Source organism: Macaca nemestrina, chromosome 6 (assembly GCF_043159975.1).
Source record: "Macaca nemestrina isolate mMacNem1 chromosome 6, mMacNem.hap1, whole genome shotgun sequence".
Taxonomy (NCBI): domain Eukaryota; kingdom Metazoa; phylum Chordata; class Mammalia; order Primates; family Cercopithecidae; genus Macaca; species Macaca nemestrina.
The window spans coordinates 30,650,104-30,676,673 of NC_092130.1; the positions used below are offsets into that span (position 1 = coordinate 30,650,104).

The 26,570-nt window shown below is 48.9% G+C and overlaps 1 protein-coding gene across 3 annotated transcripts in view; it reads right to left on the minus strand.

Annotated features, from left to right (window-relative positions):
* Positions 1-276: 276 nt before the first annotated feature.
* Positions 277-26,570, minus strand: part of LOC105466883 (Rho guanine nucleotide exchange factor 37) — a 54,956-nt gene continuing 28,662 nt past the window's right edge. The window contains exons 5-14 of one of the 3 annotated variants that reach the window (XM_011716034.2): positions 20,038-20,237; positions 18,543-18,673; positions 17,805-17,909; positions 16,353-16,463; positions 14,737-15,066; positions 12,337-12,465; positions 8,706-8,901; positions 6,684-6,841; positions 4,344-4,461; positions 3,579-3,684 (exon numbers count right to left, since the gene is read on the minus strand). In XM_011716034.2, coding sequence (XP_011714336.2) covers positions 4,360-4,461; positions 6,684-6,841; positions 8,706-8,901; positions 12,337-12,465; positions 14,737-15,066; positions 16,353-16,463; positions 17,805-17,909; positions 18,543-18,673; positions 20,038-20,237 — 1,462 coding nt within the window. In that variant the 3' untranslated portion in view covers positions 3,579-3,684; positions 4,344-4,359. Of the gene's footprint in view, positions 3,685-4,343; positions 4,462-6,683; positions 6,890-8,705; positions 8,902-12,336; positions 12,466-14,736; positions 15,067-16,352; positions 16,464-17,804; positions 17,910-18,542; positions 18,674-20,037; positions 20,238-26,570 lie in introns of those variants that run through there. The other 2 variants (XM_011716033.2, XM_011716035.3) reach the window with 2 other exon arrangements.

Here is a 26,570-nt window from a genome sequence, read left to right on the forward strand (position 1 = left end):
CATCTTCACCTAACCACCCACTGGGCCTCAGCTTGGATTTCACCTCTTCCAGGAAGCCTTCCTTGGCCGCCAAGTCTGAGTCAGAGGCAGGCCTCTTCCCTGGCTTGTGTGGCACCTGCCATTACTTCATCCTGACACTTACACAGCGTTTAATTGATGGTTGCCCCATCTGCCTCCCTTAGAGACTGGGATCTGGAAGACAGGGCCTCATCTGTCTAATTTATTTCTGTATCCCCCAGCAGCTCGCCAGCTCCCTGAGGTATGAAGGGTGTCCATTAAATGGATACTTGAGCAAACAAGATGTCATTTTTATATACAGCAAGTGTCTAGCAAACAAATGGCACAGCAGGGTATCTGGCTACCCAGTGGTTAGAGTCACACAAATTCCAGAGACTTTCCATCTTTGAAGTCCTTTATTCCCGGCAGTTCACATCAGTTACTCGTTGAGCTGGTGCTCATCATATTAACCAAGCATTCATTCATCTTTATTTTGATATTGTAATCTTGTCCTCATGTCCACAACTGAATTGGGGCCTGAGGGGTTTAAGAGTTCTCACTCCATCATGGGAGGCAAGGGGTACCCTTGTGAATCAGACTTCAACTCCTGGAAGTCTTGTTCAGTTCACAGGCAAACATCTTTGCAAGTTTATTATGTGACAGCCCAACAGTGAAATAAATAAGACACAGTGCCGTGGTTCTAGGCATTTGGAGAGGGAAAAGGCATATTACACAGATTCCCCTGGAGACAATACAGGCCATTCTCATCTTCTCAATATGCATTTTCCCACCTTCAGTGACTTTTAATCTTATCCCCTGGTCTATGAGAAACCATAACCCACATGCTACTGAATACATTTTTATTTTCCCTTCATGACATAGACTTGGTTCCAAGTATATTTTATTTTCCTCCCTTTTGCCTACAAGACATCCAATTTTGTTCAGGTCCCTTTTAATGGCACTTAATAGATATACATTCTGAGACCTGACAGAACAGGCTGTCCCCTTTCACACTGCCTCTAAAGCGCCTGTTTGAACTAGCTAATTCAGAGCTCAGTTGGGGCACATCCTAGCTTACAGCTCATGGCCATCTCTGGCCCCAGGTCTATCTGTCCAATACTTTGTGTCTAGGGCAGAGGTCCTTAACCTTGGCTGCACATTAGAAGCACCTGGGAAGTTTTCTGAATTCCTGAGGCCTAACCACACCCTAAACCAATTTCATCAGAATCTCTGGGTGGGAGGGAGCATGGATTCTGCCAGTTGAAACCTGCCATGGTAACTTCAGTGAGCAGCTACATTGAGAACCCCTGAGCTACAATTCTAGCACACAGTAGGCCCTTGGTAGGTAGCTGTGGAACCCACGAGTGGGTTTCCTATTTCATTATATGTTCCCCTATGCTTTTTATTTTTATCAGAAATCTGAGCAGGAAAGAGCAGGGAGAATGAGTCAAGAGCATCCTCTAAAGTGAATTTGCTGCTGAGAAAGGAACTGTAGGGGCTGCATTTCTCTTGTATCACGCAGTCTTCGTGCTTTAACAGGTCCAGAGGAGGCAAGTTATAGACTGTCTGACACAGACATGTATATATTTCTTAAAAGCCCTTCAAAACCTAGAGCTCACTGCTTAGGCACTATGGTTATAACATAGACACGTTCTTGGAAATATACTAAACTACCTCCTGGCCGGGCGCGGTGGCTCACACCTGTAATCCCAGCACTTTGGGAGGCCGAGGCGGGCGGATCACAAGGTCAGGAGATCGAGACCACGGTGAAACCCCGTCTCTACTAAAAATACAAAAAATTAGCCGGGCGCGGTGGCGGGCGCCTGTAGTCCCAGCTACTCAGGAGGCTGAGGCAGGAGAATGGCGTAAACCCAGGAGGCGGAGCTTGCAGTGAGCCGAGATCGCGCCACTGCACTCCAGCCTGGGCGACAGAGCAAGACTCCGTCTCAAAAATAAATAAATAAATAAATAAACTACCTCCTGTTCGACACGCATTCTATCTTGGGTGGGTTACAAACTTTGTCAGTTGTATAAGATCACACTTGGTCACCTTTTCCCATTTCTGTGAATCTTGCAGTTTATCTTTGCCCAGAGCAATAGCCTAGATATGACAACCCCAAGCAGTGACTGCACTGCACCCAACATTGCCCCAGCGGGTCAGTCTTCCTTGAACAGGAACTGTTTTTGAGAGGCTCCAATTTCCAGGTTCCAGAATGGACTGGCTCACTTACCAAGCTGAAGAGGCTGGCTACGTAGAATGCAGTACTGAGAAGGCTCCCAAGCTAGATCTCGGGTTACAGGAAAGAAAGCCATACTGATGAACAAGGTTTGCTGCCACGGGCATGGGCATGAGGGAGGGCTGCAAGGTGGGGGCCACCCTGAGATCACTGCTGCCATTTACATTTGTATCACACTTCACAGTTTACAGGGAGCTCTGCATGCTTAGCCTCACGTCATTCTCAGCACAACCCTGTGAGTTGGGTCTTTCTGGATGGAACACTGAAGTTGTGTCCTACATCTAAGGTCCCACAGGCAATTGCATCACATCCACGGCTGCCTCCAGGACTTCCGGGGCCACCCAAAACCACCGGGGGTTCCCCCTGGCTCCCCTTCTATCCAGAAACAGGAAAGCAAGCCATTCCCCAACCTCCCCACGCACCAGGCCTTTTCACCACCTTCCCAGAATTTCCCCTATGATTTGCATACCCCTTTGTTCCCTAGTCCAGAGAACACAGCAGCAGCTGTTCACCTGCTGCCAACAGCCTCACACACCCCACCTAACACAGCATCAAAATCCCCTCTTCCCTGGAACGGCCTCTGAATTTGCCTACACACATTCCAGAACTATGACTTGGTCACACCCACTCCCAGGACCAGTCAAGGGTCTTGGGAACCTCTCTGCCACACTGATGAATCCACGGCTTCCCCACTTGAGAGGGCTCCCGGTGGGTCGCTGCCCAAGATAAACTCAGCTTCCAGCATAGAGAATAAAAGCTGACTCGTTGGTTATGATGTCTCCTGATACCATGTGTAGGAAATGAACTGTCTGACCAGACAGTTCTGGACTCCTCCAGAACCTGCTTCCTGCAACCACACAGCACGCAGGTAACATTCTCCTGTGTGACCCATGCCCACAGGCAGGCCCGGATGGAGGCAGAGCTAAGACAGGCCATAAGCGATGGAGAGTCCTGGCCAATCAGCTGTGACCTGCTGTCCAAGTGCATTGTGACCCCAGGTCGGAATGAGTTCTTTATGCAGACATAATGCGCAGTCCTGGCTGGAGCCTCCTGTGCCCCCGCCACACCAAGCACTCTGTGGGGCCTGCCCACGTCTTCTGGCTGCCTCCTGAGTGCGCTTCCCCCACCCTGGCCTGGTCTTCCCTTCCTCCTCCACCTTTCCTTTGCTTCTTTTCCCTCCAGAGTCAGAGCCTCTAAGCCTCCCCCACCACTTGGCAATGTGGGCTCCACGGAGGGTACCCTAAGAGGGCAGACTCCAGCCCCACAAAACTGGGCTCTGGGCCCTGGCCAGGAAGCCAGAAGGCACATAACCCCTCTGTCCATTCACTTCCACCAGGCTCCACTCTGGGTTCCCCTTCTTGTCCTGGGCCTCCAGGATGGTCACGGGCTGGCCTGCCTGCAGACTCACTTCATGGCTGCTTCTGGCCACAAAAGGGTATACGGCTATGACCTGAAACACATGGGGAGTGACACAGAAATGGTTAGGGTGAGAAGGTAGACAGACTCAATCCAGAGAGGCTGTTTATCCTGTTCCCAACCAACTGGCTCTCATCCCCGTTGCTGGATGCTCATCACCTCCCAAGTACATCTTTTGTGCTAAAGGCAATGACTGCATCTGCTAGTACCACAGCCCACACTATGTGACTGGCACTGTCCTGGCACTCTATTGGGTTTGGGTTTTCACAATAATTCTATCATTCTATTTGCTGCATTTTTCAGATAAGAAAAATGAGGATCAAGGAACTTACTCAAAATTGCACAGCAGTGAATCTAGGCCTGTCTGACCTCCAAACAGAGATTTTTGATCCACTGTTGCCACATCACTGAGCAGACTCAGCACCCTATCCCTCTCCAGATCTAACGGTTTGAGCTGCCCAGGCCAGTTTGCCAGCTGAAAGTGGAGACAAGGATTTGGGTAACTTGTTTACTTTTTACAGAAAAGTATAGAACTGGGCCAAGCGTGGTGGCTCATGTCTGTAATCCCAGCACTTTGGGAGGCAGAGGGGGGCAGATGACCTGAGATCAGGAGTTTGGGACCAGCCTGGCCAACATGGTGAAACCCTGTCTCTACTACAAATACAAAAATCAGCCGGGCATGGTGGCACACACCTGTAATCCCAGCTACTCAGAAGGCTGAGGTGGGAGGATTGCTTGAGCCCTGGAAGTTGAGGCTGCAGTAAGCCCAGATCATACCACTGTACTCCAGCCTGGGCCATAGAGCCAGACCCTGTCTCAAAAAAAAAAAAAGAAGAAGAAGAAAGAGAAAAAGGAAGAAAGAAAGGAAAAAAAGGAAGGAAGAAAGAAAAAAGAGAGAAAGAGAGAGAAAGAGAGAAATTGAACTAGAGAAAACAACTGGCGAGGATGGCATTTATTAGGCTAATATTTAACCTCTCTGAGCCTGTTTTACCATCTGCAAAATGGAGGGAATGGTCCCATCCCCTTCAGGTAATTGAGAGAATTTCATGAAGGAATATATGTATAGGGCTTTACGCAGGCTGCTTTGGTTTTTTTTGTTTGTTTGTTTTTTGTTTTTACAATTACTGTTAGTACTGATGGTCAGGCCTCAGGAACATTAAGCACCATGGAAGGGCTGGGATGATCCCGGGCAAGTCCCATAAAATCCCAGAGGAAGCAGTTGGTGTGCTTGTGTAGATAGACAGCTGAGCTCACCCAAATGAGCCCCTGGATAGGGATTCCCTGAGACACCACCCACACTGACTGGAGCTGGGCGGCAGGGGCAACCTCATTCCTTTCACCAGAGGCACTGGGGAAGAAGCTGAGCTGGGCGGTCAGGCCCTCCAGTGGGGCTCTCGTGGGTCCTTTGTAGCCCCCAGTGCTTTACTTCTGGCTACTGCTGGAGGATGCTGGTCTGACAGCCTTCCTGGTGGGTGTGGCACAAGCTCTAGAGCAGAGGGTCCCCAGACACCTGTGCAGCACTCACAGCCTGCTGCAGGCTCCTCCAGCCACCCTGGCCCGAGGCATCTGAGTTCATCCAGATCCTTTCTGTCGCTCCTGCTTCCTCTGTGGTGCACCCCCCACCACCCTCAACTGCCAATCACTGTGAGAGCAGCCACCATTGAGGGAGGTTCACAATACATGCAGCCCAGCTTTACTGTCTCATCCCATCCTTCCAACATCCCACTGAACTTCTTCCCCGCTCATGGACTCCATCCCTGCAAAGCCAAATCACTTAATGGCTTCCAAACACTTTATCTTTCAGATATAATTCTCATTCTATAATACCCTTTTAAAGTATACAATTCAGAGGTTTTTAGTATATTTACAGATACATGCAACTATCCCCACTATCTAATTCCAGAACATTTTCATCACTCCCAAAAAGAAATCTCATACTAGTTGGCAGTCCCCGTTCCCCACCTCCCACCCCCAGCTCCTGCCAAACACTCATTCAGCTTCTATCTCTACGGATTTGCCCATTCTGGACAACCACATAATGGAATCCTATGTGGCCTTTTGCATCTGACTTTGTTCGCTTAGCAGCATGTGTTCGAGGCTTGTCCATGCTGCAGCATGTACTGGTGCTTCATTCCTCTCTATGGCTGAATAATATTCCAGTGTACGAAGAGCTCGCGTTGTGTTTATCCATTCATGTTGATGGGCCTGTGGGTTGTTTCTACTATTTGGCTGCAATGAATAATGCTACCATGAACATGCATACACATGCTGCCCATTGCTCTTCAGAGAAAGACTGAGACTGACACTCTCGCCAAGGCCACAAGGCCCTGCTGGCCTGTCCCTGCCCACCTCTCCAGCAGGATGACACCCAGTCTGTCCCCTTTCTTCTCCGGCCCCACGGGCTGCATTTGGTTCCTCATGCACCTCCTACCCTCTCCTGTCACCAGGCCTTTTCTGCAGAGCTCTTTTCGTCCGCACCCCAGTACACCCTCTTTATCCAATTAATTCTCTTTCTCCCTTCCTGTTTGAGAAAAAGCACGGTTCTTCTCAGCAAAACCTTTCCTGGACCTCTCTACACCTAGGGCTCTGGTAGTTCTCTCTACTATTCACTTTAACTTCAGTTAGTCACGCAATTATTTTATTAATCACTGTTTTCCCTACTCTCAGATTAGAAGTTTGAGGGAAGCACAGACCATGATTTAGTCTTGCTCATCATTGTATCTCTCATCTAGTACAGTGCCTCGCAAATATTGAATGAATGAATGAATGAATGAATGAATGAATCTCACTTGCCCTGCTGATCGGGAACGAGGAGTTAGTTCTCTGTGGTTGCTGTGGTAGGGGCGGGAGGCCCCTTTCCTCAGGTCCCAATCCTGGCTGGGACACTGGCATGGCCACTGATCAAGGCCTTGGTCTCACAGAATGGCAGCTCCACCAGATAGGAGGGGCATAGACTTTGAGAGAGAAGGAAAATCCAAGCCACAGTCCAGACGGCCAAGGGGAGGCAAGCCCCTAGCCCTCTCCCATACTCACCTGGTTCACGGTGGGAATAGAGGGCGCTGGAGCTGGGCTGGGCTCCGGTGTTAGACATCGGGGATCTTTGTTCAGCCCCACCTGCCTTCTGAGCTCCTCTGCACTGGGGACCACATGGTACAGCTGCAGTTTCCCAGCTGGCACATACCCACGATGTCCTAGGGAGCATGCAGAAGGTTAGCGGACTGCGGGCCACCTTCCCGTCCCTTTTAATGGGGAAGAAAATCAATGGATGTAAATGTCTCCAACACAGCTTCTCAACACCCAAGAGAACCTGAAAAGGTCATCTAGGAACCCTGAACCCCCCTGCCCCACACTCACTGTTTCTGGTTTCTGCTTACACACGCCAGTGATGGGGGCTCATTCCCTACTGGACAGCCCACTCCATTTGATCAACTATGAGAGAGATTAAAATTTTTAGGCCGGGCGCGGTGGCTCAAGCCTGTAATCCCAGCACTTTGGGAGGCCGAGACGGGTGGATCACGAGGTCAGGAGATCGAGACCATCCTGGCTAACACGGTGAAACCCCATCTCTACTAAAAAATACAAAAAACTAGCCGGGTGAGGTGACGGGCGCCTGTAGTCCCAGCTACTCGGGAGGCTGAGGCAGGAGAATGGCGGGAACCCGGGAGGCGGAGCTTGCAGTGAGCTGAGATCCGGCCACAGCACTCCAGCCTGGGCGACAGAGCGAGACTCCGTCTCAAAAAAAAATAAATAAATAAATAAATAAAATTTTGTCCCTGGACTGGCATGAAAACTGCTCTCCTGATGAGCTGCCAGCTCCCATGCGCCTCTGGTGTCTGCCCAGAGCAAGAGCTGCTTCCTCTCCCCAGGACTGCCTTTCCCAGGAGGCAGAGACTGCCTTTCTCCTCTCCACGTGACCCCAGTTCCTTCGTGTGTAGCAACTAGTCCAGTGCTGTTCTGATCGATGTCGTTATGAATGGCTATCACTTCCTGAGGGCGTGCCAAACTACAGAGCCAGCATTTCATTACATAGTCTTCACATCAATTCTTTTGAGAGCAGCCAGTAATATCATCTCCATTTTACGTTGAACCAGGCAAGCTCAGACAGGTTCCACGACTTCCCTGAGATCACACAGTCAGCAAAGTGGTGGAGCTGGAATCCAAATCCAGTCCTCTTGGCCCCGGGGGCCTTGCTTAATACCCGTTCTGTTGTTCCCACCTTAAGTCATGGAAGTGCTGTTTCATGATTTCTGTCTGATTTGTACCGCTTTCTTAATTTTTTAATTGATTCACTTTTTAAAACTTCATCTTGTACTATACAATAATATGATTAGAATCATGGAATTATGGACTACTTATATTTTTTCTAATACACATTAAAATGCTTCAGTAACAATTATAATACACTGTCTGAAGTGTATTATAGGAAAAACTGTTTGTGGATCCCCTGACAATAATCTCATGCACCCCTCATCTTGTGGGTCACACACCCCTCTTTGGAAGATGCTCTCCTGGGCCCTCTCACCTGGATTCATGGTGCCACTTCCCTCCAGCCCAGTTCCCAGTTACAGTGGGGCACCCAGACCTCAGCAGCACTCCCCGAGGCCATGACCAGTACTGAGTGCACAGGATGACCGCTCCCCTCATTCTGCACATCAGACTTCTCGCAGTGTAGCCAGGGTCCGAGCATTCTATCTCTGTGCCCATCTCCATCTTTCAGGGTGGTCTGGAGTTCTCTCCATATAGCCCTGTTGACCCCAGTGGTCTGCAAGGCCCTCCAGGCAGGGCCTTGTCTCATAAGCTCAGCGCCCAGCACACCATAGGTGCCTCATGATAGACCCTGCAATGAATGCCTGAATTTCTCCTGTTGGCTTTTCATGCCCCACGGAGTCACTCTAAGCTGACTGTGCCCTGAGTCCTGTGTGTATCACTTGTGCCTACTCCCATCCTGGAATGCACAGCCCGACTTTGGCCCACAAGAGTGCCCGGGTCTCTGCACTGGCTTCTGTGGGGTGGTTTTTCCAGAAGGAGAAGAAGGGCTCACAAAGGCCCACGTACCCCCGGTGTCCACCAGCCAGCGGCTGCTGTTGCCTTTGGTGTCCTTGTTTTGAAGGAGGGCCACAATTTGGCCCCGAGGCAGAGTCAGGTCCAGAGTCCCAGTCCCACTGATGTTGCTTGTCACCTGATACAGCTTCCCAGGGCCATACCTGCTCAGGAGAGCCTGCGCCTGGCGTTCAGACCCTGGAAGGAGCGGCTGGGAGAGGAGGAGAAGAGACAGACACAAGTTCTTGAATAAACCTGTCAAAGCTGGCACCAACATTTGCTCACATTTTGAGAGCCAGGAGTACTGGGCCTGATCCTAACTCTGCCACTGAAGGGCCCACCCTGATCAGGGCAACAGGGCCCTCACTAGCAGATGGCTGGCTCTTAGCAACCAACGGCATTTTGGAAGAAAATTCTAATTTCTGGGATTCTCTAAAATTCCAATTCAAGTTCTGAAATCTCTCAGTTACTGAACTCCTAGGATTGGGCCCTAAATTCTGCCCATAGCATCAGGCTAAGTTATCCCACAGCAGAATGCCTTGGACAGGTCTTTCAATTCCATCAGAATGTGAGCTTTCGTGTGGGCACCAGACCTGATTCATCTGGTTTCTTAAATAGCCAGCCAGGGCCGCACATGGCGGATTTACCTTTGATTCCATGGGTTTTCAGTCCACAGGCATTTATGGAGCACCTGCCATTTACAGGGCACGGTGGAGAACTTGGTGAATGGTGTAGCAGAAACATGGGAGAGAGTTTTAGCTAGATGAAAATCGCCATCTAGCTGGAAAGCATGATTCGTTGGCACTTCCAGTTTATCCAAAAATCTCCTGGCATTTTCTGTTTTTCCATTCCATGATACTGCTTCCAGAAGAGTATCAACAAGGAGAGACTCAGGGATGCTTGTCCCCTTTTTGTAAAATCAATAAGAAACTAAATATGCTAAATACATATTTACTTTCTGTCTTAAGAGAGGAGTGTGTGTGTGTGTGTGTGTGTGTGTGTGTGTGTGTGTGTTCACCATGCTCTATGTGGTTACTTCTTGGGAGGTGTTGGGCGTGGGGAGGCAGGCAGAGATGCCCTTCAGGAACATTTGGCCACAGACTCTGCCACATCCTTGCCCCAAAGGGGATGCTGTCTCAGGATTTAGAACCAGGAGGTCCCAATGTTTCTATAACAGGTCCTTAAACAGGAGTGTAGAGACGAGGTAGTTTTCTTTGAGAACAGTGGTGTTGTGGGTCAATTCTTTTAGAACAGTGGTATGCATGTGAGTGCATGCATACCACTCACAGTGGTGTCACAAACGCTGGGCTTCTTTCTCAACACTGACCGGCCCTCCCTACGCAGAGAACAGCGTCACCCCCAAGGGTGGGAGGGCACCCAAGGAGGGCTTGCAAAGATCCCATGAGGGCTGCTCCTGTCCGGGGAGACCACGTCACTTGTGCTGGATTCTATACCTTCAGCCAAATACATCAGGAATGTGCAGGAGGTTTGTGTGTGTGTGTGTGTGTGTGTGTGTGTGTGTGTGTAGAGGTGGGAGGGTGGGAAGGGGTGACTCTTCCTACCAATGTGCAACACATACTGGGATTCTGGATGTTTCCATTTGTTTCTTGTTTGTTTTTCTGTGTCTTTTAACTTTTCCACAATAAGTATGGATTGCTTTCCCAATAAGAAACATGTCATTGTAATTTGTTTTGAGTAAAAAGAGAGAAAAGGTTCCCATGACACGTTCAAGTGGCTGCTTTGCTGTTTATCCTCTGCACCCATGCTCTCTCTCCAAGTCTCGGGGCCCATGGCACACCCCTAGTCAGTGAGGCCTCTGCTGGGCAAAGCTCTTCATGTAGGGTAGGCGGAGGGACAGGTGGGGCCAACGAGGAGTCAGCCTGCAGCATCGTGGCGGACATCAGGCTGTGATGGTCTCTATGCTTGCGGCCAGGTGTGGGTCAGGTGTGGGCCACTTTTATCTGTCCTCTTCTGCTGGTCTCCCATTCTTGTTTCTCTGTGTCCCTGGGGCCCCATTCTCCCTCTGGGAAATCTCAGGGCTGTCTCCTGACTCTTCAGTTCACATGATGCATGCGAAGGGACAGTTTCAATTTCTCAGATCCAGGTCTTGCCACAGTCTGAGGAGACCCTTCTCCCTACAGCTGCTTCAGTTACTTTTAAAACACAGAGCCCCTGGGTACACTTTTCAAGTGACTAGAACAGATAACCTCTCCTTATATTTTAAAGGAAAATACATTTGTTAAAAAAGCATTTGGGGCCAGGCGTGGTGGTTCACACCTGTAATCCCAGTACTTTGGGAGGCCGAGGTGGGCGGATCACTTGAGGTCAGAGGGCAGGAGTTCGAGACCAGCCGGGCCAACATGGTGAAATCCTGTCTCTACTAAAAATACAAAAATTAGCCAGGCGTAGTGGTGGGAGCCTGTAATCCCAGCTACTCGGGAGGCTGAAGCAGGAGAACTGCTTGAACCTGAGAGGTGGAGGTTGCAATAAGCTAAGATCACACCACTGCACTCTACCCTGGGCGACAATGTGAAACTCCATCTCAAAAAAACAAAAACAAAAACAAAAGCATTTGGTCAGCCAAAGCTTTGTAAACCATCGTGCAGCTGAAATACTGTTCTTTACAATAAAAAATACCATAGCAATAGGAAATTTAAATGACATATCCAAAATATTTTTTTTTTTTTTTTTTTTTTTTTTTTGAGACGGAGTCTCGCTCTGTCGCCCAGGCTGGAGTGCAGTGGCCGGATCTCAGCTCACTACAAGCTCTGCCTCCCGGGTTTTTACGCCATTCTCCTGCCTCAGCCTCCCGAGGAGCTGGGACTACAGGCGCCCGCCACCTCGCCCAGCTAGTTTTTTTTTTGTACTTTTTAGTAGAGACGGGGTTTCACCGGGTTAGCCAGGATGGTCTCGATCTCCTGACCTTGTGATTCGCCCGTCTCGGCCTCCCAAAGTGCTGGGATTACAGGCTTGAGCCACCGCGCCCGGCCATATCCAAAATTTTTATATATGTTGAATGCTCATGTTGAAGCTGGCGTTAGAAGGCAGGGAAGGAAAAGGATACCTTTGCTTGGCTCACTGCAACCTCCGCCTCCCAGGCTCAAGCAATTCTTTTGCCTCAGCCTCCCAAGTAGCTGGAATTACAGGTGCACACCACCACGCTCAGCTAATTTTTGTATTTTTAGTAGACACAGGGTTTTGCCATGTTGGCCAGGCTGGTCTTGAACTCTTGGCCTCAAGTGATCCACCCACCTCGGCCTCCCAAAGTGCTGGGATTACAGGTGTGAGCTACCATGCCCGGACAAGGATACCTTTTGATGACAATCTGAAGAAGTTCTAGCTTTTTGGATGTCAATGCCAGTTGCCCATCATTATGTCTAACTTCACTTAATGTTTGGGTTTTCTTTTTCTTGACTCAGAAGTTCTGTGCTGTTCTTCTACTTCTTGGATGTAAAGAGTATGTATGTATCTGGGTATGCCCCTGACCCCCAGCTCAAAGAGAAAGGAGAGAGAAGAGAACATATTTCCATGGATAACAGGAAATGTTGGGGGACAAAAAAGGAAAGGAAAGAGGGGATGGATGGAGCCTCACCCTACTGGCCAGTGAAGAACTGGACAGTCTTTGGGGTGGAGGAAGGATGCTTACCTGTGTGGTGGGAGGTGGCAGCACTTTCTCAAAGGTCTCTTGAAAGGAACGAAGCTGGTTACTAGTCCGGCCCAATGCGTCCTCCACCAGCTTCCTGAAGGCAGGCTCTGGGACATGGTGGTGGGGCAGCTAAGTGGGGACAGACACTGTCAACAGAGCTGGACAAGAGGTGACAAGGAGATCCCTGGCTTGGTTTGGGTTTACGTTACTTTCAACCCACGGAGTTCTGAGTGACACTCTGTCCTGAGACCTTGACCCTGTGCAGGATCACTTGCACTTTCATCAGACAAACTAGGAGTGAGTGAGACCCCACAGCTTGTCACCAGACTCACAGCTTGTCACCAGACTCACAGCTTGTCACCAGACTCACTGCTCTCAGTGCTGACCTAGAGCCTTCCTCCCACCAGGATGAGAGAGATTGAGGTTTCTGGCTGCGGCCTTTCCCAGGCTCCACACAGACAGGCCGGGTGCATGGACCACAGGACATAGATAAGGCAGGCTGGCAGCTGTCACCAGTAGACTCTGACAGGCCGATCAGGAAGCACCCTTACTTTCTGCTTTTATAAACATGACCACCTCTCTACTGGCATCCCCAAACACTCCCCAGCTCGGCACATCCCAGCTTTAATGCAAGGGGTTGGGGCAGCTCAGGAGAGAAAATCTCTAGGCTACAGGAGAGGGAAAAGATCACTTCATCCGATTTGCTCTTCTGCCCTCAAGGAAGAGAAACACTTCTTTTACTGATGGTTCAGGCCTAATTCAATTCACAGAGTGTCTGGGACAGAATTCTGTGAGGGCCAAAAAGAGGAAAAGCTTGCAGTCCCAGTCCCCCTGCTTGAGAGGAAACACATTCATGGATCCCTGCAGCAAAAGGCAGGCTCTGGAAAGTACTGGGCACAGTTCCATCCACAGGGCTGCTGGAGTACAGAGAATAGGGAGATGACTTCTCTCCCCCAGGGAGATGGGGAGCTCTGAGAGCTTCATGGAGAGACTCATTCATCTGCTACCTGTTTGGGGAGCTCCTACTCTATGCCAGACAGTGAAAGTGCTGAGGGACAATGGAGAGCGGCATTCTAAGCTGAGGTAGGCATCTGTGCAGAGTGGCCACATTCAGCAGCTGTGTGCTGGAGGGCAGGGCTGTCGGCTGGAAAGGAGATGGGGTGGGGAAGGCAAATCTTAGTAGAATTTTCATGCAAAGAATTGAATGGGGAAAAGCTGAGCTGGAAACTGTGACACACAGGAAACAGCGTGTGATATGAGGAATATTGAAATTGCTCCCTGGCCGGGCGTGGTGGCTCATGCCTGTAATCCCAGCACTTTGGGAGGCCAAGGCGGGCGAATCATGAGGTCAGGAGATTGAGACCATCCTGGCTAACGCAGTGAAACCCCATCTCTACTAAAAATACAAAAAATTTGCCGGGCGTAGTGGCGGGCGCCTGTAGTCCCAGCTACTTGGGAGGCTGAGGGAGGCAGAGCTTGCAGTGAGCTGAGATTGTGCCACTGCACTCCAGTCTGGGCGACAGAGCAAGACTCTGTCTCAAAAAAAAAAAAAAAAAAAAAAAAAGAAATTGCTCCCAAGGATGGACCCAACAGCAATTCAGCTCTGATGTTGACATCTGAGAGCAAGATCTGGAAACAGTTGGGTATTCCTTCCTATATCAACTCCAGTCTTCCAAATTCTAAAATCAAAGTTTGCATTTGGAGGTTTATCCAAACCTCTGTGGAACCTATTTATGCTTTCAGCCGGTAACTCCTTTTACAGGCTCTTAAGTGTTGTGGTTGAGAGCCCAGGCCCTAGAGCTGAACTGTCAAGAGTTCAAAGCTTGCTATTAGCCTTGTGGACCTAGACAAGCTACTTAACCTCTACTTAAAGAAGCCTTGGCTTCTTTATTTTTAAAATGAGGATCATTATTCCTCCTCTGTAGGGTTGTTGTGAGGATTGAATGAGATCACGCATGGAGAGTGCTCCAAACAGGTACATCCTAAGTACTCATGAGAAGATGGCTGCTAGAAGTCATAATAATAACACTGGCTTCACATTTACTCCTTACTGTGTAGAAATGACCTTCGGCCTCTGTCATCAACTTCTAGTACACTCCAGAGATCAATCCCAAGATCTGCTATTGTACCAGCAAAGCTTCTTCTGCTTCTGAGTTGTAGGACTTGGGAATGGTCTGGAATCTCAGTCCTATCCTTGCTTTCATGGTCTGACTTCACTAATAGAGGGAGACTGGGCATGAGAGAGATCTAGAAGGTTCCCACCACCTCCTCCTACGTGCCTGATGACCTGTTTTCAGGCCCATCCTCCCTCCATCCTAGCCCCTACACACAGCTGGCTGATGGGGCTGCAGGGCCTTGCCTGGCTACTCCCCACAGGTGTCCCAGTCCCAGAGGCCTCACCTGGGCCATGCTGCCCTCTGCCCTCTGCAGCACTTGCTTTGCAAGGTCCCTCTGGAGGGTCACGAATGTGCGCAGGATCTGGCCCAGCCACTGCACGACCAGCTGGTTAAACTGCGGGAGCTCAGCCACTAGGAGGGAGTTGAGTGCCTGGTACGTGTGCCGGGCGGCCTCCTCCTGGTAGGTCACGCTGCCCACCTCCAGCAGTTTCTCTTCCAGCCGCTCAAAGTCCAGTAGCTTGTCCAGACGCTTCTTGATCAGGTTCTGAGGGCCACGCAGGGCTTTGGCCAGGCTGCACAGTGGCTGCCACACCAGGCCTTCTAGCCGTTGCTTCTGTGGGGAGACGTGAGCGTGGGAGTCAGGAAAGGAAGTGGCAAAGGGCAGGGGCTGTGAGAAGGGACTTTGGAAGCATGCAGGCCCGGGCTCCAGTCTAATCTCCACTGATTAGCTGGGGCCTTTAGCATGTTATCTAACTTCTCTGGGCCTCAATCTGCCCATCTGAAAAATGGGGACGATGCATGTAATGAGCTTAACAGAGTGCCTAGCACAGAGTAGGCATTCAATCTTATATAGCACTTTGAATCATTATTATGCAAAGATCTTGAAATTTTTTTTTTTTTTTTTTTTTGAGACAGGGTCTCACTCTGTCTCCCAGGCTGCAGTGCAGTGACGCAATCACAGCTCACTGCAGGCTACCTGTCAGGCTCAAGCGATCCTCCCACCTTAGCACATGCCACCACACCCAGCTAATTTTACTATTATTATTATTTGTAGAGACAGGGTCTATGTTGCCCATGCTGGTCTCAAACAACTGGGCTCAAGCAATCCTCCTGCCTTGGCCTCCCAAAGTGCTAGGATTACAGGCATAAGCCACCTTGCCCAGCCTTAGGAAAGATTTTGTATAGAGTGGTGGTCGAGAGTCTTTGGGGCTCAGATCCCAGCTTACCACTGACCATCTGTATAAATGACCCAGGAGGTCACCCCCTCTGAGCCTCAAGGTCTCATTTGCAGAATGGGGCTATTCATAGTAGCCACCCCGAAAACCATATGGTGAGGATTAAACGATGTAAGGAATATAAAGGGCTTAGCATAGAGCCTGGCAGATAGTGAGGCTCAGTAAATGCTAGTGGGGGCTATTTTTATCAGTAAAGGGCACTAATAATAATCACTATGCTGCTGACCACTCAGGAAGATTATAGATGTGGCAATTGTGCGAAGTCCCTGATTTCTTTTTCTTTTTTTTTTTTTTTTTCCTTTTTTTGAGATGGAGTCTCATTCTGTCTCCAGGCTGGAGTACAGTGGCATGATCTTGGCTCACTGCAACCTCCGCCTCCCGAGTTCAAGCAATTCTCCTGCCTCTGCCTCCTGAGTAGCTGGGACTACAGGCGCACGCTGCCACGCCCGGCTAATTTTTTGTATTTTTAGTAGAGACGGGGTTTCACCGTGTTGCACAGGCTGGTCTTAAACTCCTGACCTCAGGTGATCCACCTGCCTCGGCCTCCCAAAGTGCTGAGATTACAGGCGTGAGCCACCGCGCCTGGCCAAAGTGCCTGATTTCTAAATAGTATTTTTGTAAGCTCTACCACCTGCCTAACAAAGAAAGGAGAAAGGAAACTCACAAACGTCAGGAAGGCCTCGAGCTGAAGGTCTCTTGCCAAATTGCAATACTGCACTGCAGGCCCCTCGGGGATGTCCAGACTGTATTCGTGCGGCCTGAAGCAGAGGAAAGTCTGGACCCAGTACCAAGGAGAAACATTGAATCATGGCCGGTCGTGGCCATCTTAGGCTGGAATCCCCTTCCACCACACCTCCTTGAAGAGGTTTTCCAGGCCCTCTACACTCCCCCATTGAGAGGGACAGACAGAGCTGATCCTGTCCTCACACAGCTTCAGTGATCAGACAGTTCTGCCTTAGACTGAGCCAATATCTTCCTCCTCATTCCAGTGCTTCTTGAACTTCACATATTTACAAGCCACCTTTGTGGGGTCTTTTCTTTTCTTTTCTTTTCTTTGAGACAGAGTCTTACTCTGTCACCCAGGCTGGTATGCAGTGGCATGATCTTGGCTCACTGCAATCTCCACCTCCCAGGTTCAAGCGATTCTCCTGCCTCAGTCTCCTGAGTAGCTGGGACTACAGGCGCGTGACACCATGCCCGGCTAAATTTTTCCATATTTTTAGTAGAGATGAGGTTTCACCATGTTGGCCAGGCTGGTCTCGAACTCCTGACCTCAAGTGATCTGCCCACCTCAGCCTCCCAAAGTACTGGGATTACAGGCGTAAGCCACTGCACCCGGCAGTGGTTTTTTTTTTTTTCTTTCCCATGTCCATATTCCACATGTTCTATTAATACTTTTCTCTAAATCAGCTAACTTTTCCTATTTACATCAATGCCGTAAAAATAAACATGCCTTCATAGCATTTAAATCTTCATTTAATTAGTTGCTCACATTGACGCATCAGGAGATGTCATTAAAAATCTGAAAAATACCTGAATGTCCAGGTATGTTTCTCTTAAAGTCAGAAGAGCAGAGCTGGGCCCATATTCTCACCCAGCAACAATCCCCCAGAGCTAAGAAATAGCTGCTCCTTTAGATTTGATTCATGTATTCATTCATTCAGCCCTTCAAATTCCAAATATTATTTTATATTTAAGTCCACTGAAAAGCCTCATAAACAGCCTGTTAGACACTAGGCTCCTATTGCATTGGATTGCCTATTACCTGCACACTTCACTCAGTAGCATTACCTGCCTGGCCCCTTTAGGCGCCTGCGTTTGTCTCCCCTGCTGTAGGTGCTGGTCTGGCAGGGTTGCTCTGGAGGGCTCTGGTTCCAGTGAATTTTGGCCCTATGTGGCAGGAACTCCAATGGGCTCAGAGCTGCCCCCAGTATAATGACCTGGGGCTGAGGAGTGCTGGCCAGCATTCTTCTGGAGGCAGCCAGAGACAGGATGACCTCATCTGGTTGGTTTCTGAGGCTGGTGCCTTTCCCAGCTTGTAGGCTGCGCCCCGCAAGCCTCCTGCCAGGGGAACCCAGCCCAGACTCGCCCCTTATGAACCCTGCAAGGTCCTCACCTGCAGATTGTCCAGGTAAGCAGCCACGTTGTTCTTCAGCTCAGTCACACACAGAGACACCCACTGGAACCTCTCTTCTAAATCATCAAATTCCTTGTCTTCTGTCTGAAAGCAATGTGTGTGAGGGTTGAGAATATCCACATGGGGGCAGTGTACACCGGCTCCAGTGTCCCAAGTCCTCCCTGGGACAACCTTTCCACAGACTCGCCCACCAGAGCCGGTTCTGGCAACCCCGAAGCTGAGTGGGCAGTGTAGCTCGGTGGCTTTGCATTCAGAGCATGGAATCGGATACACAAGCATGAACCCCAGTTCACTGGCTTCCTAGCCGTGTGACCCTGGACAGGTGTTTTACCCTCTCTGAGCTTCTGTTTTCCCATGGGGATAGTGGGAACACCTATTTCATCGTGTGAGCATGCTTGGTTCAGAGCAGGCACTCCACCAACCTGCTGAGCTGCTAGAAGCAGCTATTTAGGGCTGGTTCTTTTACCAAACCCAGAGACCGGCTCTCCTATCTGTGTAAACAGGCCCCAAAGAGAGTGGCCCAAGACCCTGGAGAAACCCCTCCACTGGCTCTTCAGAATCAAATGGGGTGCCACCTCTGCCTCTTCCCAGCACCTCACTCTCTCAACCTCCGTTGCCTCATTTCTGAAAGGAGCCTAAGCCCCCTGTCTACCCACTGTGCAGGGCCTGGCCTTGGGGGTGGCTGGGTGTGACTCTTCCTCCCAGGCCCACGCTCACCCTGGGGATCAGCCCCGCCTCCTGCTTCAGCAGCTGGCTCAGCCGGGTGGTCTTCTTGGAGAGGGTGTGCGTGTTGATGCGGGCCAGCCGCTCCCGGAGGGTCAGCTGCTCTACCTTGGTGTACTTGGAGGCTGCAATGACACAGAAGAGGGGAAGCACGGTGATCAAGCTGACTCAGGAAAGCAAGTGTCATGGACATGCCTGGCTGGGCACCTGCTTGGGCCCTCTGCTCCATCAGGGTCACATTCATCAGGTTGATGAGTCACGCAGGAAAAGCACAGGGTCCTGTATCCGAGGTGTGAGCCCTAGCTGTAGAGCTTCCTGCCTGCTTGACTTTGGAAAGTCACCACTCCTTGGGGCCTCAGTTTCCTCATCTGTAAAATGGGACCAGCCACCTTGCAGGATTGCTGGGAGAGTCACCTAAGACAGAGGGTCTGAATGAACTTTCTAAAGAAGAACCCAGGGAGAAGAGATTTGCCTGGGGTCCCTCAGCCACTTTGAGCCAGGCCAGCTGGGAGCCATGCTTCCTGGTCCTGACTCAGTGCTTCCTACTGACCTGTCGTAGGATGGAGAAGCAGGTGGGGAGGAAATCCAAAGCTGCTAAATATAGTACAGCATGGCGGTGAAGACTCCAGGCCTGAGTGTGAAACCTGGTCTGTCCCTTACCAGTTCTGTGATAGGAAGCAAGTGATGTATGCTCTCAAAGACCAAATGTGATGATGAAGGAAAAAGCACGACACAGACAGCCCTTAGTAAACATTAGCTGAATTGCCATTTGTATATTGTCTCAGTCATGTAATTGAGTTTTCTCTTCACTTGGGACACTGCTTCATTTTCCAAACCTTTCTGTTTTAATAACCTGAGGGGCAGGGGTTCCCCTCTCCCCAGATAGATGCACAGCTCTTTACCTCCCCAGTGTTGGTTTCTCCTCCACAGTGTGGCAGTCATGTGGTTTGGATGAGATTGATCTCACTTTAGCTCAAGGGGTGGGTTGCTGACTGACACGAGCCAATTTATATAATTCCAACCCCCTGGCAACAGTGATCGATTCAAAGAAGGGCACATATCCTAGGCCTAAGTCAATCAGTTCACAACACCCTAACTATGATGATTAGTTCAGGGTAAGCACATGACCCAGGTGGGTCCTATCAAAGAGAAACTTTGATTTAATTTTTGTGGCTAAGGGGGAAACATTCCTGCCTCACTCTGGTAAGTATGGTGTGCAGCTGTGAGTCTTGGAACAGCCACAACTTACTATTATGAGGCAAGCCAGCCTGAAGATGAAGCTGATACAGAGTAAAGAGCAGAGACAAGGGAGTTACAGGGAAATGGAGCCAGCACCCTGATCGAACCCTACCTAAAGCTTGCATTACCTCTGGATTTATAGTTACATAAGCCACTACACTCTCTTTACTGGTGAAGCCGATTTTAGATAAATTTTCTGTAACTGGAAGCATTCCCACTAATGTGCCCTCTTAAATGCCCAAGTCCTTACCCACTTCCTTGCGCATCTTGTACTCATTGATATTGGTGTTCACGTCCTGGAGGGCAGAGACAGCCCTCTGAAGGACAGGGTAGGCACTGGCATCAGGGACTGTGTTCTCCAGGATTTTCTGCAGCAGCAATGGGTACCTGGTGATCCTCTGCAGAGGAATTACCAGCAAGAAACTGAGGCCTGAAGATCCAGCTTGTGGCCTGAAGGAGAAGGCTGGTATTAGGCAGGTAAAGCCCACCCTTTGGAGGACCAGGGGACCTGGGCTCTAGTCCTCACTCTACCACTTAGCTCACTGTGTGATCTCAGGCAAGTCACCCTCCCTCTGTGGTCCTCCAGTTCCTCACCTGTAACTTGTGAATTCTAGATGTTAGGCAGGCAGTGACAGTTCTGGGCCTTGGTTTCCCATCTGTCCCAAATCCAACGTTCAAGCTCTCTGCCCTCAGCGTGCTCGGCCTCTCCGCAGCAGACACGACTGACACCCTTGCTCCTGAAACACTTTCTTTTTCTGGCCCCAGAGACACCCACTGTCCTGCTTCTCCTCATACTCTGCAGGCAGCTCTCTCAGCCTCCTTTGCTGGTCTCTCTCCAATGCCGGAGTGTCCTGGGTGTCTTCTCCTCCCTCTCTCTCCACTTTTTCTTAGTGACCTCATTTGGTCCTATGGCTTTAAACACATCCCAGGCCCAGATCTCCACCTCCAACTTCTGTTCCAGAGCTCCAGACTGATACATACAACTGGATCCTTGACATCTCTGCTCAGATATGTCCCGAGCGCAACTCAACTGTGTTGGGTATCCACATGATATCTTATTTAATAGAATCGTCTGCTGCCTTAAAGAAATGTTCTTGTTTTTGTTTGTTTGTTTGTTTTTGTTTTGTTTTTTGAGATGGAGTCTCACTCTGTCACCAGGCTGGAGTGCAGTGGTGCGATCTCAGTTCACTGTGATCTCAGTTCACTGCAACCTCCGCCTCCCGGGTTCAAGTGGTTCTCCTGCATCAGCCTCCCGAGTAGCTGGGATTACAGGTGCCCACTACCACACCAAGCTAATTTTTTTGTATTTTTAGTAGAGACAGGGTTTCACCATGTTGGCCAGGATGGTCTCGATCTCTTGACCTCATGATTTGCCCGCCTTGGCCTCCCAAAGTGGTGGGATTACAGGCATGAGCCACCGTACCCGGCCAAAAAAAGTTCTTAAAAATCACAGGAACTTAATTTTTAGAGATGTATTTAAAGTATTTAGGGGTAAAAAGTCATAATATCTAAAATTTCCTTAAAATTAGCATAAAAGTAGATAAAGCAAACAGCAAAATGTTAACACTTGTTAATTTTAGGTGGTGGGTATGTATCTATTACATTATACTATTTTCTATAGTTTGAAACTTTTTATGAAAAAAAGTTAAAAAAAAAAAAAAAGATTGCTTGAGGCCAGGAGTTCAAGACCAGCCTGGGCAACATAGCATGACCTCTGTCTCAAAAAAAAAAAGAAAAAGAAATTCACCAGGCATAGTGGCTACTCAGGAGGCTGACACAGGAGGATTGCTTAAGCCCAGGAGTACGAGGATACACTGACCTGTGATCATGCCACTGTACTCCAGCCTGGGCAACAAAGCAAGACCTCATCTTAAAAAAAAAAGTGAAAACAAAACAAAACTCTGGAACTAATGGTGCCAAGGTCCCTTCCAGATACACCATTGATGCATGGATGACTAGTTATAGTCTCCTTCTTAAGGGTGTCTGGAACTTCATCAAGAGTCCCCAAGTGAATGGCATCTGGGAAGGGGCTCCACAGTCTTTTTTTAAAAGATTATGACCAGTAGCCCCTAGGCCCAGCATGGAGAAGGCCACGAAGGTTTCAAATCTCAGCCATCTAAGTGTGCCTTCTCCTTGAAGACTCAACCAGTACTGCTCAGGACCTTTCTCTGGGCCCTCCCTGATGATACTTGTGCCTCTGGCTCTCCTTCCTTAGGAAAATCTCCAGACCAAATGTCCAGGAAAGATCAGCCATGAAGCTAAGAACAGGCACAGCAGGTGGGAGCCCCTCAGAAGCTGCAGGGGGCGGGATTACCCATCAGGAGACGCCTACGCTGGCCATCTGCTCTCACCAAGGGTGTCCAGGGGCTTGGCTGACTGTGGGCAGGGGAGGTGGAAACCACTGCCAGGTATTTGCAAAACTCCATCCTCTGGACTTCCTTTCCATGGGAAAGAGCCAACTGTCTCCCAGGGACAACTGTCAACTCACAAATTAGAGTGCAAGCGGTCCTGAAAGAGATGATTGCGTATTTTCCTCACAACCATGAGGGGATTACCAAAGAATGAGAGCATCCGCTCACATTTACAGACTTTCTAAGGTAATTTGGACAATACTTTTTTATGCAGCTTTTCAGATAGGCAACAGAAATTGAAAGATGATACACAGAGCTGGGTAAGGGTGGAAAAACAGGCCTTCGTGTATTCTCTCGGTGGGAGTATCAACTGGCAAGACCTTGGAGAGGCAGAGGAGTTCGGCAATTTGTAAAGGGTACAAACTCTTTCTTCCATCAATCCCATCCTAGAAATATACCCACAGAAATCCAAACTCAAGTGAGCAAGGATAAAGGTACAAGTTGTTCAGCGACTCTATTTGAGTTAGTAAATAATTGGAAACAACCCAAATATCCTTCAATAGAGGAATGGCCAAATAAGCCATAGTCTAAGAGCAGTCCAGGAAAGAAACTCTGCAGCCATTAAAAAAACACTGTGCTGGGCACAGTGGCTCATGCTTATAATCCTAGCACTTTGGGAAGCTAAGGTGGGCAGATTGCTTGAGTCCAGGAGTTTGAGACCAGCCTGGGCAACATAGTGAAACCCCATCTCTACAAAAACGAGTCAGGTGTGGTGGCACACACCCGTAGTCCAAACTATTCAGGAGGCTGAGGTAGGAGGATCACCTGAGCCTGGGAGGTCAAGGCTGCAGTGAGCTGAGATCACACCACTGTACTCCAGCCTGGGTGACAGAGTGAGACCGTCTCAAAAAAAAAAAAAAGAAAAAAAGAAAGAAAGAAAAGAACACTGTAGAAATATCCATGCTATCCCGAAAAGATATTCATTACTATGGTTAAGCATAAATGTAAGTTCTAGAACAGCATGTACAGAAGAAGCCTCATAAAAATTCTATCTGTCAGACGGGAGCTGTGGCTCACGCCTGTAATCCCAGCACTTTGGGAGGTCAAGAATGGCAGATCATGAAGTCAAGAAATCGAGACAATCCTGGCTGACATGGTGAAACCCTGTCTCTGCTAAAAATACAAAAATTAGCTGGGCGTGGTGGCGCACTCCTATAGTCCCAGCTACTTGGGAGGCTGAGGCAGGAGAACTGCTTGAACCCGGGAGACAGAGGTTGCAGTGAGCTTAGATTGCACCACTGCACTCCAGCCTGGGAGACAGAGCAAAACTCTGTCTCAAAAAAAAAAAAAAAAAAAAATTACATCTATCTATCTAACCATCTATCTGTCTGTTCATCTATCTCTCTCTCTATCTATAAATATACAGTAGAAAATTTGGATGGAAAACATTACTAGGGGAATGGACTTTTACGTTTTTACTTTATATACTTGTGTGTTGTTGGAACGTTCCTTTTGTTCAATAAGCGTATGTTGCTTATATATTTAAAACAAACTGGCCGGGCGCGGTGGCTCAAGCCTGTAATCCCAGCACTTTGGGAGGCCGAGACGGGCGGATCACGAGGTCAGGAGATCGAGACCATCCTGGCTAACACGGTGAAACCCCGTCTCTACTAAAAAATACAAAAAAAACTAGCCGGGCGAGGTGGCGGGCGCCCGTAGTCCCAGCTACTCGGGAGGCTGAGGCAGGAGAATGGCGTGAACCCGGGAGGCGGAGCTTGCAGTGAGCCAAGATCACGCCACTGCACTCCAGCCTGGGCGGCAGAGCGAGACTCCGTCTCAAAAAAAAACAAAAAACAAAAAAAACACACACCTAGCTGATAAAGGAAAGCAAAGAAGGCCGGGCGCGGTGGCTCACGCCTGTAATCCCAGCACTTTGGGAGGCCAAGACGGGCGGATCACAAGGTCAGGAGATCGAGACCATCCTGGCTAACACGGCGAAACCCCGTCTCTACTAAAAACACAAAAAATTAGCCGGGCGAGGTGGCGGCGCCTGTGGTCCCAGCTACTCAGGAGGCTGAGGCAGGAGAATGGCGGGAACCCGGGAGGCGGAGCTTGCAGTGAGCTGAGATCGCGCCACTGCACTCCAGCCTGGGCGACAGAGCGAGACTCCGTCTCAAAAAAAAAAAAAAAAAAAAAAAAAAAGAAAGCAAAGATTATTTGCCTTCTGCAAACTCTGCTGCCTCCGCCATCATTCCGGAACTGCAGTGCTCTGTGCTGGACAGCCCGCAGTGCTCTGTGCTGGACAGGCCCATCTCTGCAAGGCTGCCTTTTCCACCCTGAGGGCTCTACCACTAGGACAGTCCTACCTGGGGCAGAGCTTCCTGCCCACTGCCAAGGCGAGTTTTTTATTCCCTTGGCTCTTAGATGGGAAGGGTTGCCTTAAAAGACAGAATGAATATCCCACCCAAATAAAGGGTGGGGTCAGCGTGCATTTTGGAATCCCAAGGAATCTAATAACCTGGTGCCATCTATCCTAGCAGACTGAGAAAGAACTAGTTATGGCTGGCGTGGTGATTCTTATTGGCCAGGCTCTGGAAAGTAATGCCTGGCATTTAACAGGCAGGGACCAGGTACACTGGATGTCTTGCAAGGACAGTCCTGAACTACAGAGAATTGTTCCATGTCTCACGTGTCCCCCTGAACATTCAGAGACTGAACAAAGGCCCTGAAATGTGCTACGCTTCTAAAACCCTAAATATGTTTATCACTCTTGGATTCCATCCAGTCATATATCATAATACTGGGAATTACTAGGACACTACCTTTTATAAATCCCCATTTCAACGATGTTATTTCGTTCTTTCTCTTATCATAAACAAGGAAGTCAGGTTTATTGTCACTGTCATTCTGTGCTCTTTCATTTTTTTTGTACTTTTTGTACAGAACAGCTTCAGATATCTCTTTCTTTAAATCCAGACTTATTTATTATAAGTCACTGCAAGCATCTGATGGCTTTCTTATATCTTTTAGTAGTGGTGTCCAAGCATATGCACACTGAACTACATAGCATTGTATTGGAATGATTTTCCTTTTATTTCTTCTTTATAGTGAAGTCATTATATTGATTTTTTTCAGTTACACATATAGGTAGGAGAGATATATTTATTTATACATATATTTCAGGATATGTCTCAGGATAGTAAATTTATGTAATATTTGTTATAACAAGGGAGCATGGCACTGATAAAATTGAGAACTACAGTGTGGTCTCAGAGAAAATAGAATCCCTGCCTAGCCGAGATAACTATAATACATGGGATTCATTGAGTGTCACTCATGTGCAATGAATCAATGCCCCATGCAGGGCTGTTATTCCTCCCGCCCTACACATAAGGAAACTAGGTCTTGAGACATAAAATGGCTCTCTCATGTCCAGAGGCCAAGCCACATCCACCACCATGTAGCCCAGCTCCAGAGCCCATGAGCAAAACGCAGATGACCTGGCTAGAAAAGACCAAAGCGCATAGGATGTAGTAAACAGCAGCTTCTGAGCAACCGGGGCTCCCGCACACCATGTTTATTAAATGTCTGAGCTAGATGCCAGCACTGAACTCTTGAGAGATGTTACATCTCAGTCTCTGGCGTCTCTCAAAAAATCGGAGGCTCTGGCCACAACAGACCCTCATTTCTACCTGGCAGCTGCGGCAGATGGTTTGCAAAAAAATCACTGCAATTATTCCTCTCCTAATCCCTACAAGCCTTTGTCACTTTGAAGCTCCTACTACCAAGAAATGGAGTTTATTTCCCCACCCCTTAAGTATGGGCTGGCCTTAGGACTTCATTTGAATGACGATGTGCCAGTTCCCAGCTCAGACCTCTAGATGCCAAGCCCTCCCCCACTGCCCTTAGAACCTTAGACCACGATGTGAATAAGCTAGCTGCGGGAAGAGGAGAGACCATGGAACCACAGGTGAGGCAGCTCTTGTGTCCCAGATACATGAAAAAACCCAGCCAGGATCAGCAAAGCTGACCTGCAGGTGACTGCAGATATTTGAGGCTGCTAATGACTCCAGGAGAATCATTTACTGAGTACACCTAAATTGCTAACATGCAGAAGTGTGAGCTAAATAAATGTTTGTTTTAAGCCACTACATTTTGAGGGTTGTTATCTAGCAAAAGCCACTTGATAGAGCAACAATCAGCTAAGCTGTGCTGCAGCTGCATGCTACACGGGGTCCGTTGTCTCTAGTTTGCGTAGCCTCCACTTCTCCCTTTTGTCTCATCTCTGGCACCTTGCTTCCCTTTATATCTGTAAACTATAGAAATATATTTAGTGACCCTTGCAGAAGCCTGTTTGTAAGACCCATGAAGGATGAATAAAAGGAGAAAATAAGTACAGTTTTTTTGGAAGCAGAGAGGGACTAGGACATGG